Source organism: Lampris incognitus, chromosome 4 (genome assembly GCF_029633865.1).
Source record: "Lampris incognitus isolate fLamInc1 chromosome 4, fLamInc1.hap2, whole genome shotgun sequence".
Classification (NCBI taxonomy): Eukaryota; Metazoa; Chordata; class Actinopteri; order Lampriformes; family Lampridae; genus Lampris; species Lampris incognitus.
The window spans coordinates 8,728,097-8,740,829 of NC_079214.1; the positions used below are offsets into that span (position 1 = coordinate 8,728,097).

At 47.2% G+C, this 12,733-nt stretch overlaps 1 protein-coding gene across 1 annotated transcript in view; it reads right to left on the bottom strand.

Moving 5' to 3' along the window:
* syt7b (synaptotagmin VIIb) overlaps positions 1-3,861 on the bottom strand; it is a 174,085-nt gene extending 170,224 nt beyond the window's left edge. Inside the window, exons 1-2 of the mRNA XM_056278806.1 lie at positions 3,846-3,861; positions 1,706-1,819 (exon numbers count right to left, since the gene is read on the bottom strand). Coding sequence (XP_056134781.1) covers positions 1,706-1,819; positions 3,846-3,861 — 130 coding nt within the window. The remainder of the gene's footprint in view (positions 1-1,705; positions 1,820-3,845) is intronic.
* Positions 3,862-12,733: the final 8,872 nt, after the last annotated feature.

The following is a 12,733-nucleotide window of genomic DNA, read 5'->3' on the forward strand; positions in this document are numbered from 1 at the left end:
AGGGTTCTTCTCGGGTAGCAAGTTGATCCTTCACCGCCTCGCTCAATCCTCTACGAAAAGTGGCACGCAGGGCCTGGTCATTCCATCCGCTCTCAGCGGCAGCCAGGCGGAAGTCGACGGAGTAATCTGTGACGCTGGCGCCGCCCTGCTGGATGTTATTCAGTCGTGAGTCAGAATCCCGACCGCTTACCGGATGGTGGAAAACCTTACGTAGCTCTGCGACAAAGTCTCTATAAGAGTTACAGTAGCTGGCCCCCATGGACCAAGAAGACGTAGCCCACTGCGCTGCTCGACCACTGAGCAGGTTGGTCACGTAAGCGATCTTAACAGTATCACTGGAGAACACGGTGGGCTGGTGTGTGAAAACAAGCTCACACTGCATAATGAAGGTAGAGCAAGTTTCAAAGTTACCGTCAAATGGGCGTGGACTGGTAATGATGGTTCCACGGGGTAAATAAACAGGAACCGGAGGATCTACTGGAGCGGCGGCCACAGGGGGCGCACTTGCGGCGGTACAGGCTGGTTCAGCTGCTGGTTGGCAAGAGCTGCTGAAATGGTCTGCAGTTGTTGCATGATCTCTGCCTGCTGACTCGCCATCGCCGCCTGCTGGACAGCTAAAGCTTCCACAGAAGCTTGCAGGGGTTGAACTTGAGACTGGAGACCCTGCACAGCAACCGAAGCCTCTTGTAATTGCTGGGAATGGGCGTTGGTAATCTGAATTTGTTTTACTAGGGCTGCTTGCACCGGATTGGCTGTGGGTGTGCCGTCTGTGCTGGCTGGGGTCGTCATGGCCAGTTCGTACTGTTAGGGTTTGCACCCGACCCCAAGAGCACAAACACAGAAGGCACAATATAGCGGGACCAACAGGCTAATTTATTGAAGAGAAAACTCAGGAAGTCCACTCTCACCAGGAAACGCGAAGTCCACCTTTAAGCCGGGAACCGTGGAGTCGCCCTTTAATCCGGGAACAGTGGAGTCGGCCCTTAATCCAGGCAGGAGGGGGGGGGGTAAACAGGAGGATACCAAAGGAGAACGGAAAATCACAGCAACGCTGGAGTGAAGAAATCCTCTTCGTAAACGGAAAGCAGCGCACAGGGGATGGGGAGCAACGAGGAAGGTCCAACAGAGAAATCTCCAGGGAAGATCCAGGTAAGTAAACAAACTTCGATGAGCAGGACAAGCACAAGTACTCTCCCAGGGAACGGCACGAACTGGCAACAAGCTGAGAGTGACACAGCCAGATATAGGGAGGTGATTGCCAACAGGTGAGTGGAGGGGTAACGAGGAAACAGGCATCAGGTGGAGTTGGCAGAGCTCCGGGTACGCTTACACTGCAGAGCGGGTGTGGAGCGGGGAGACGTTGAGCCTTGGCCAAGGTTACACTGCAGAGCGGGTGTGGAGCGGCGAGACGTAACAGAAACCTTTTATGGTCTCGCTGCAAGCACCTTCCTGGGCACAATATTTAAAAACCTTGGGTTCCACGACCAAGCAAACGTTGAACCTGTAAAAGGGCAACTCATCAAATCAAATCAAATCAGTTTTATTTGTATAGCCCAATATCACAAATTACAAATTTGCCTCAGTGGGCTTAACAGCAACACAACATCCCGTCCTTAGACCCTCTCATCGGATAAGGAAAAACTCCCTAAAAAAACCCTTTAACAGGGATAACAAATAGGAAGAAACATCACTGAAATGCAGTTACTGAACCAGACCTCAGCCACTTCAGTGTCAGCTCCTGAATCTGCCTCGAGCTCTGCCTCAGCAATGGGTACTGCGACTACCTCGACCTCCCCTGCAGTGGCCACCGCATCCCCGCCTGCAGCAAAAGGTGGGACATGGACAGAGTTTGACACTCAAGTGCTCGCATCCCAGCAGCATCGCACAACTGGCACCGATGCCTTAATTGAAATGCGCCGGCTCTCAGAAGAGAAGCCAATTCCACGGGATCAAGACCCACTGCTTTGGTGGAATAAAAAATGAACAAACATTCCCCTCTCTAAGCAAGCTTGCCAAGAAACACCTGGGAGTCACTGCGTCCTCTGTACCTGCAGAGAGGATGTTCTCTAAGGCAGGGCAATTAGTAGGCCAGAAAAGAAGTGCAATGAAAGGGCAACATGTAAACATGCTATTGTTTCTGAACAAAAACCTCTAACTAAACTCAGTGGTTCCCAACAGGGGGGCTGGGGCCCAAAAGGGGGCCTCAAGGAATATGTCCTTGGTCACAGGAGGGCCTTGGGGGTAAAAAAGGTTGAGAATGTTGCTGTAACTGAAGGAAAGAATAATGGTTTGGGGTAGTTTGTGCTTTTATTTGGTTATTTGCACTTTGCTTGTTTACAACAGTTTTAAGACATTCATTGTTCAAATAATTTTGTGCACTTTGTTAAAAAAATGGAAAGGGAAAAATGTAAACTTGTCATTGGTAAACAAAAACCTCGAACTCTAGTTCTCAAAAGGGAATATTTCCTTGGACACAGGAGGGTCTTGGGGGTTAAAAAGGTTAAGAATGTTGCTCTAACTGAAGGAAAGAAGAATTGTTTGGGGTTTGTGCTTTTGTTTAGTTATTTGCAGTGAAAGGGAAAAATGTAAACGTGTTATCATTTCTGAACAAAAACCTCTAATGGAAAGAATAGAACTTTTAAAACATTCATTCCCCACAAATAATTGTGTGCACTTTTGTTTATTCAAAAAACTTTCTTCATGATTGCCCATTCAACTTACAGTAATAAGAAAATATTTTTGGCATTTGCCTTTAAAACTGTCCCGTGTTTTAACATGCATATGTTTAAGTGTGAAGCAAAAAATCTTTCAAATCATAAATCAAAAAATCATTTAGTGGTCATGTAAATGTATCCAGATTTAGCCTACTGATGATTCATTCACCTCATAAATCATGACACACTGCTCTCCCCTTACATGAAAGTACATAAGCCGCTTTAAAAGTATCGGTATCGGGATACCGGCCCTGTATTTGCTTGGTATCGGATCGAAACCAAATTTTGCAGTATCGCACACCCCTAATTTCCAGCATCACCGTTACTACGAGCGGTTCTATTGGTCAAGGAAGACTTATACCAGCGGTGGCTAACCATGTGCCATGGAGAGCCATGTGTATGCAGGTTTTCATTCCAGCCCTACTCCACACCAGGTGATTTCACTGATACAGTCTTCCTCTTTGGTTGAAGGGTTGCTAATCAGTGAAATCACCTGGAGGGGGGTGTCCGGCTGGAATGAAAACCTGCGTACACATGGCTCTCCATGGCACATGGTTAGCCACCCCTGACTTATACCATGGTCACAGAGAATACTGGTCTGGAGGGTGTAAGTAAAAACCCTATAGTACACACGTACTTCGGCTCAAGTTTAATCACTGTTCTAAATCCATCGTGCCGTAACCATAGCAACACACTGAATCAGCAGCAAAGCCAGTGAACATTGAAAGTTAGCTTAGTTAGCTAACTTTTGCTTCATAGCCTTTTAATTGAGTCCAAAATGTTCAACAAAAAATAAGTGAATGCTTTTACTTTAATTCTTTGGTAGGTGACTCTGGTATAAGTGGGATAATCCACATATAACTGAAGTGAAGGAAACCCAAAGAGGGCAATGTGGTAATGTGACCAGTCCTTTAGTAGGTTCCTACCTGAGCATTTACCCCCGTTTTCAAGATCGCCGATTAATTTCCTCAGATCCTGTACACTTAACCATAGCAATGCATTTTGCAAAACACTCCCTGAAACATTCTAGAGAGTTACAGTAAAAGGCTGATATGTGCTTCAGTGCTTCTGCCAACCCATTTTATTTTTAGAAACCAGTGGGTGCTGCCAGTCCAGGACTATGGTCTCTACATTCCTTCACAGCCATGTTGGGTTTTTTTTGAACATTTGTCGCTTTCTGACATCACAATATATGTTAATAACGCCTGTTAGATGAAACGCTTCGCGAGTTTGGAGCCTTTACTGAGCCCGTCAAGCCTAAATAATTAAGTATTGACTTCAAAGCTATATATCCACAACCTTGTACTGTCATCCAGCCTAGTATCAAATAACATTTTTCTATCAGACCATAAAAGAAAAAAAAAAACTAATTTTTTTATGATACCAATCGGAGCTGGGAGGTTGCTGTGAGACATGTCGTCGGGCCTTCCGGAAGCCTTCGCACTTCCTCCTCACGGCATTTCAGATATCCCTGTCGTACTGAATGAGCCTCCTCCACAGTCTTCATCTTTCCTTGTCCTTGTGTTATCCCTTTACGGCCATCGCTATCACTGTTTATGCTTCATGGCGTCCCCACAACGCACAAAGGGGCCAATAACAACTATCAGCCTGAATTCTGCGGCTCTTTAGAAACCCGAGAAACATTTGCTTGGTTTAATTGCATTTGTTTGTTTGTACAATGATAAAATGTGAGAATAAGCGCTAAAAATATTGATTAAAAAAAGGCAGCCACTGAAAATATGAGGGTGGTGCGGTTGAGAGCTTTCTGATCGCCTCATGAGAAACAAACAAAATAAGTAATATTCACAAGACACGTGGTTTGCTCCATGACAACACACTGATCTCAGCACGTGTAAGAGGGATGACTTTAACGACAACGCCACCCGCCCTACGTCTTCTGACACGCATGACACCGAGACACACTTAATGACGGAGTATTGGGTGTGCACCCAAAATAACGACAGCTTCTTTGTCAAAACGGTTTGGAATCGTAATGATACCCGGAAGCTATCGGATACCTGTTAATCGGGTATTCATCAGAATGAAATTCTTTAACAGACGGCGGGATCTAATCAGCTCATGAAAATGAGCAAAAATGCCCGTTTGGTTTCTCAAAGCACTTCTTAACACAGAGACACTTATTTTGTTGACTGATAACCGTTTTGCAGCAAATAGCTGGTTGTGCGGTTACTTTAAATCAACCAGGTTTACGTCGTTTGCCCAGACAACCATCAATAATGTGTCTGGTTCTGTTTTCCCTGTGGAATGGAGGATTTACAGAGGCTGTGTTTAAATGGCAACAAATTATCTCTCTGTATTGCTGACAAATATTACATTCCCTGATCCATCATATCCACCTCCCAACCTCCACCCCCTTTCACCTTCCTGCTGAATGTTTCAGCCGCAGCCGCATGCTGTGATAGAAAAGTCCTGTTCACGTTAGCGCAGAATAAGACTACAGCCTATACCACATGGTCACAACTGCCGCCGGTTCGAATCCGGCCGACGACCTTTGTTGCATATCATACCCCTCTCTCTCTCTCTCTCTCTCTCTGTCCCATTTCCTGTCTGCCTCTTCACCATCTCTAGCTCATAAAGGTAAAAATGGCACACACAAAAAAACAAACTAAAAAAAGCATGTCAGAAACTACAATGGGAATTTCAGAATCACTTTTATTTGGCCAAGTATGTGCAGGCCTACACATACAAGGGATTTGACTCCGGTTCCTCCACTGCTCTCCATGTACTTCCACAGAAAACAAAACCAAGTGCAAAAGAAAAGAAGAAAGAAGAGTTCTGAAAAACCAACAAAAGCAATTGTTTTCAACGCAATACAGGAAAATGAATAAAAATCATCAAATGACGAGCAGAAAAGTAAGCATTGTCACGCGTAATTCGATTACAAAGCAGAATCAAACTACTCAATCACTGCATCCCATCTTCTAGTGCTCCAGTACCAGCAGTTACAATGCAAATGCTCTTTGTGTACTACACACACACACACACACACACACACACACACACACACACACACACATATATATATATATATATATATATATATATATATATATATATATATAAAATTAACTAGCTACCACATGTAGCTAGTTAACAATTTCTTGATCTGTTGTGTTGGGGTTCAAATTGCCAAAATAATGATGTCTACATTTGCAGAGTAGCATTAAAAACTGCCTACCATTGTCAAAGGCACATAAATGAAACATAAAACATTGAATTTTTTACATTGGTTTTGTTGCCCCAACACAAATCTCTGTTTGAGTCAACAAAATGATGAAGATGACAGGGCCAACAACGTATGACTTTGACATAAAATCATAATACATAATGAACTAGCTAGATGCCTCGTTATGTCAGCACTGTCATGGCAGATTTACAGACTGCCAATCAACGGCAACACAAGCAGCATCCAGGCTTTCTAGCAGGATCGCTCGTGGGCTTGCAGCTGTTTTGGACTAGAAAGCCTCTTAGTAGTTGTTATCAAGATATCTCCTTTTGTGAATTCTGTGATCATGCTTAGAGAGTATTATAATTATACTTGGATTAGCAACAAGTATTATGTCTACTAGTAATACAAGTCTGAATCTAGATTACTCTTATTGGACAGCCACTGCACAGTAGATCATAAGTATGTTGATAAAAAGGACGTGAGATATTATCGCTGAGGTCATCTTGACCACGTATGAGTAGGAGAAACAGTTCGTGTCTGAATCCGGTTTATTCTCTTTCATAGGGAGACTTTCCTATGCTCCAGTGTGGTGGTTTGAATATGAAACCTTCAGCCACATCCCAAATCTCCTTATAGTCTTTGAAAAAAAGGATCAAAACAATTATCATCGGAGAAATATGTCTGTCTGTCTGAGGACCCACCAGCTGCTGTTGGGCAGACGTAATATGAACTGCATGTACCAGGTAAAGGAGCAAACGAAGTTGTTCACTTCGGCGTTTGTATACCTTGGTCAATGTGCCTGCCTGAGGGTGTGTTTAATTACCCAGAGGTGGAAGGTGACTCGCCGGGCCGTTCTGGAAGATTCCAGCACGGGCCAAATGGCAGCCAAGGGCCGAGATGAAGAGACACGGAAACAGAGTGAGAAGCGGCAGAAGAGGCGGGAAAGGAGGCTGGAGGGACGTGACCGCAACCAACGCAATAGATGGGGTCGCTGAAAGATCATCTTATATATCTAAAAGCTGGAAAAGTACAATTCCTGAGAAACGCCATCCTATTTAGCCAGGTCACACAGGGAAAGGCCGGTAATGTGTGGTATGGTGCCTGGAGCAGTATTTAACTGTAGCGTTTAATTGTAGTGTGGTTAATGATAGTGTATCGTACTGCCTTCTCCTGGATCGCCACCTTGCCATGGCGGAGAAGTTTGCACCAATGATCCCAAAAGCTGTGCCGTCCAGAGCTTGGCTCCTCGTAGGGTCACCCAAGGTGGATAGGTCAAGGGGGAGGTTCCAGACGAAGCGCGATTCAACAAAGACCTCAACGGTGGAACTGGCAGAAGATGTCTCCGGTTCACAACAGCAGTGAAGGTGGATGAAGGCTGCAACAGAGGGTGGTCCCCAATCGTCTTGGTTCTCCACGCCATTGGACTCTGGCCACCCCCTGCCAAGGACCGTGTGGTGGCTGCAGACGCATCAGCCTCTCCACGTAAAAAGCTGTCACACGCAGGCGTCCTCCCTATGCAGCTCCAGGACTGACCTCTACACCCATCTGACGACCCAGAGGGAGGACGGTCTTACTTGACCCCAAGTGACCGCCCATGATGATGATGATGACGACTGTCTACGTCTTATATTTGTGTAAATGTGTACTTGTTTGAGTTTGACTGTTGTTTAGTTGGTTTGTTGGTCAAACGTGTCACTGGTAATTAAAGTTGCTGCAGTGCTTTCCTGTTCAGTATTCAAATGCACACTCACAATGCTAATTTTTTGACCCAGGACGGGACTAAAAAACTGATTTGGAGAGCAGATATAAATAATAGGCTCGCCAAGACCCATGTCTCCCATGCTGTGTGCCTTTAGCTTAGTCCACACTACAATGAGGTTAAGTCACTGACAACAACATATCGCAAAATATATCGGGCGGCGTGGTGACGCAGCGATTAGCACTGTCGCCTCACAGCAAGAAGGTCCTGGCTTCGAACCCTGGGACTGTCCAACCTTGGGGGTCATCCCAGGTCGTCGTCTGTGTGGAGTTTGCATGTTCTCCCCATGTCTGCGGTGGGGTTTCTCCAGGTGCTCTGGTTTCCCCCACCATCAGAAAGACATGCATGTTAGGGTTAATACTCCTGTCTGTGCCCCTGACCGAGGCACGGCAAGATGAACTGGACTTGGTCCCCGGGCGCTGCACGGCGGCCGCCCACTGCTCCTAGCTACACAGCTAGGATGGCTTAAATGCAGAGAAGAATTTCCCCCGCGGGGATTAATAAAGTATATCCCAAAAGAATGACGAAATAGCGAGGATGGCATGGAAGCATGTCGTTCCCATGCAGGTTTGTTCTCCGGACTACTCTGGCTGAAAGGCTTTCACACCAGCACTTCCCCAACGTCAGTCTACATTTTACTTTCCGGAAAATGAGACTCAGATCGTTCCGGATGGGGTGCCCAATGCACGTATCTAGTGCACTGGAAACGAGCAACCCTATGGCATTTATTATCTGACTCGAGAATGGCGAGAAATCCAATGCGCCCTGCCGCCCCGCACCCTTGACAAGCCTCCAGATGCAAATACTGACACCGTTCTTTTCATCCAGAACATCATGAATAGATTTCTTCGGCGTACCGTGACCTCTTCGTTGATTTGCACTACGCCGTTTAGTTTTATATTCCCCAACACCGTTTCCTCATCAACGCTGGGCGATGAATCCAAACGACACTATGCCTCAAAGAACATATAAGGCACTCACAGATCTTTTATCTGCTCAGCCTGGAAGGATGATGAAACCAGTTGCAAGCCGGTGGATAAGCTGCACAGAAGAAAAAGAATCTGTGATGTGAAGCACTTCTGCGTTGAAGGCGACGCCCTCCCGCCCCATTTTCAGACGGGCCGAACCGAAATAAACATGTACAGCTGTGTCAACCCAGACCAGACGGCCCAACGGTGGCACGCTTTATTTGACTCGGCAATTTTTGGGGGGGGAGATGTTGCAGCTTTATTTTTTGGTTTAAACTCGTCGAGGGCGTATAAATAATAAGGTTAGCCTTAAAATAGCTTTGCTTTCGCCTTATCCTGGTTTAAAACAGGGGCAGCGGCGGTGTTTTGAACTCTGCAGAGACCTCAAATGTCCGGCCCTGACTAAAGAAGCCACGCTAGCTACTCCGTCTCTGCCATGATGTGGATAAAAGCACTGGAACTAGAACAAGGGGGAGTCAACCAAAGGCTAATTCTGCTTCTATACTTACTTACTCTCAGACGCGCCTCTCGAGTCTCCCTCCCCACACCCAACACACACAAACACACCATGCACATTTGTCTCTTCTCTGTCGTATAATCCCTGCTTCTTCTTTTCTCTCTCTCTCTCTCTTTCTCTCTTTCTTTTGCCCATTTATCTCTCCCTCGGTGTCTCTGTGACTGGGTCTCCTGTGATCCTTGAAGTGGGGCATTGTTTTACGGTTCTGGGCCCCAACGCCACAGCAATCTGGGACATTGCTAGGAAGAGCAGCAAGCTTAAAAACACCGTCATAGGTAGACAGCGAGAGAGAGAGACAGAGAGAGAGACAGAGAGAGAGAGGTAACGCGAGGTAGGGAGACAGAGACAGAGAAAGACAGAGAGACAGAGAGAGACAGAGAGAGAGTGGAGACAGAGAAAGACAGAGAGACAGAGGTAAAGAGAGAGACAGAGAGAGAGAGAGTGGAGACAGAGAGAGAGCAGAGAGAGAGCAGAGACAGACAGAGAGCGTAGAGAGGAAGAGAGAGAGAGAGAGAGAGTCGGGACAGAGAGAGCAAGAGAGTAGAGAGAGGTAGAGAGAGTGAGAGAGAGAGAGAGAGAGAGAGGTAGAGAGAGAGTGAGAGAGAGAGAGAGCGAGCGAGTCGGGACAGAGAGAATGAGAGAGTAGAGAGAGGTAGAGAGAGAGTGAGAGAGAGAGAGAGAGGTAGAGAGAGAGTGAGAGAGTAGAGAGAGGTAGAGAGAGAGGAAGAGAGAGAGTGAGAGAGAGAGGTAAAGAGAGAGACAGAGAGAGAGTGGAGACAGAGAGAGAGCGTAGAGAGGTAGAGAGAGAGAGAGAGTAGGGACAGAGAGAGCAAGAGAGTAGAGAGAGATAGAGAGAGAGGAAGAGAGAGAGTGAGAGAGAGAGAGAGAGAGAGAGAGAGAGAGAGAGAGAGAGAGAGAGAGAGAGAGAGAGAGAGAGAGAGTAGGGACAGAGAGAGCAAGAGAGTAGAGAGAGGTAGAGAGAGAGGAAGAGAGTAGAGAGAGGTAGAGAGAGAGGAAGAGAGAGAGTGAGAGAGAGAGAGAGAGAGAGAGAGAGAGAGAGAGAGAGAGAGAGAGAGAGGTAGAGAGAGAGTGAGAGAGAGTGAGAGGTAGAGGGAGAGTGAGAGAGAGAGAGAGGTAGAGAGAGAGTGAGAGAGAGAGAGAGAGAGAGAGAGAGAGAGAGAGAGAGGTAGAGAGTGAGTGAGAGAGAGAGAGAGGTAGAGAGAGCGAGCGAGTCGGGACAGAGAGAGAGAGGGGGGGGGGGGGTAGGGGGGGTAGAGTGATATGGAGTTAAGAGAAGGCAAATAGTGAGATTAGAACACGAAAGTCTAATGAACCCCTCAGCTGACAAGGACCCCGACAAATACCAATTTAACCAGTCAGCTCGAGTCAAGTTTATTTGTGGACCCCGAAATCAGTTAGTCTCAGAGGCTTTACGCACACAGGGGAAAACACGGAGACAGACACACAACACTGGAAGACACCCTCAGTCCATGCACAGCCTTGTTTAGTGAAATATATACAATTAATTATAAATTATTATAATTATATATTATACATCCATCCATCCATCCATTATCCAAACCACTTATCCTGCTCTCAGGGTCGCGCGGATGCTGGAGCCCATCCCAGCAGTGATTGGACACTATCATAAATTATATATATTATATTCATATATTATTTTATATTACATATTATGAATTTTATGTGTGTGTGTGTGTGTGTGTGTGTGAGTGCTTGTACATAAAATTAGAATTATAAATACACATATATATATATATATCAATTATATATTAAATCAAAGTAAAATATGTCATATATATTTTATATACATTTTCTGGCAAGAACATGATTTTACACAGTTGAGCCCATTGACGTGCTGCTTTTCAAGGACATTACGTGACATTGCATATAAAAGGTCCATCTCTGCTTCAGCAGCGTGTTGTGGACTTGGGTTTGTATCCCCTGCTGGTCTGACTTGGGAATAACCCACATGGCCACTTAATGGTTCCTCTAAATTATTCAGAGCATTTACTTATAAATAAACACTGGCTGCTCTTGCACCCAGCTGTCCTCCTCACCCGCCCGCAACGCCCCAACCTCCAGCATCACATCCACACAGCTGAACAAGCAGCAGCCTCACCGAGCCCACCTTTCACATCCTATCCCCACCACCTTTCCAAACAGGTAGCCTTCTCTTCCTCCTCTTCTACCTCCTCCTCTTCCTCTACTCTCCCCTCTCGTCTCTCGGTGTTGCTGTCAACGCTGCCGCTTTCACTCACGTTTTCTCAAAATGGCGGCCAATTTCTTGTTTCCACTGCAAAACTACACCATAGACACGTGCCAAGGGTTAAGGGGGCGGGGAAAATCCGGCGGTGGCCCCTCCCATAACCACTGACGTCAGCGGTTCCAACTTCTGCTCCAGCCATTTTGCCGGTGGAAATGCGTGGGACCGGTTCTAGATGAGGCACCGGCACCGCTACCGGGGTGGTGGGAAAGGGTTAAATGTCCCTTATTCCAGGCCCACTGCTGGTTCCTCTCACACATCTCTGAATTATTTGCCTCACTGTCCTCTTGTCACGTGCACGCGCACACAAAGGACTGCAGAATTACTGTATTGTGTATTTTGGGGCTCAGTTTCCCTTGTATTTAGAATGTCATTTACACAAAGGGGAGACATAATGTAGCGAGCTTGGGGGAGACATAATGTAGCGAGCTTGGGGGAGCCATAATGTAGCGAGCTTGGGGGAGCCCAGCGCAGCCGCAGCCGGGATGTGAACCCGGGTCGCCCGCACCACGGGTGACTGCGCTAACCAGTCAACTAAAGGGTCCCACCCGTTGGCCAAGGGCTAACGAGTCAAGTCATTCGTGGTCGTTACACTACCCCCCCCCCTCCCCTCCCCCTCGGGAAGCGCGTCCCCGTGCTCCAGCATATCAGCTCTCTCGCGCCTCTGGGCGCACGCGCTTCCGATGGCCTCACCGTCCCACTTCTGACAACGTAGCGAATTCGGGGGGGGGGGCAGCAAGGGAACCGCCGGAGCCGGGACGTGAACCCAGGTCGCCCGCACCATGGGGGACTACGTTAACCAGTTGACTAAAGAGTCCGACCCATTAGCCAAGGGCCAGCGAGTCTAGTTATGCGTGGTCGTTACACTACCCCCCCCCCCCCCACCCCGTTCGGGAAGCACGTCCCCGTGCTTCAGCATACCAGCTCCCTCACGCCTCCGGGCGCACGCGCTTCCGATGACCTCATGGTCTCACCATCCCACTTCTGACACCAATGCAAGCACATATAAACACACACACACACACACACACACACACACGGAGACAAAAAAACACAACTGTAACGCCCCCTCCGTTCCATCTGTCCTCGCTCACTTCTTTGCTCATCACTTCCTGTCTCTCCTCTGTCTTCTGAGTCGTCCATCTTCTGTCCCTCCGCCCTCCGCTTCTCCCAGAGCTCCAGAGCAGCTCTCCGATGGCTCTCCATACTATTGCTCCGGCACCGGCGCCTCCGGGGCAGCACCGGCGCCACTCCCCATCACTTGTAGGTACATGTAACGGGCAACAGTTTAGGACACATGG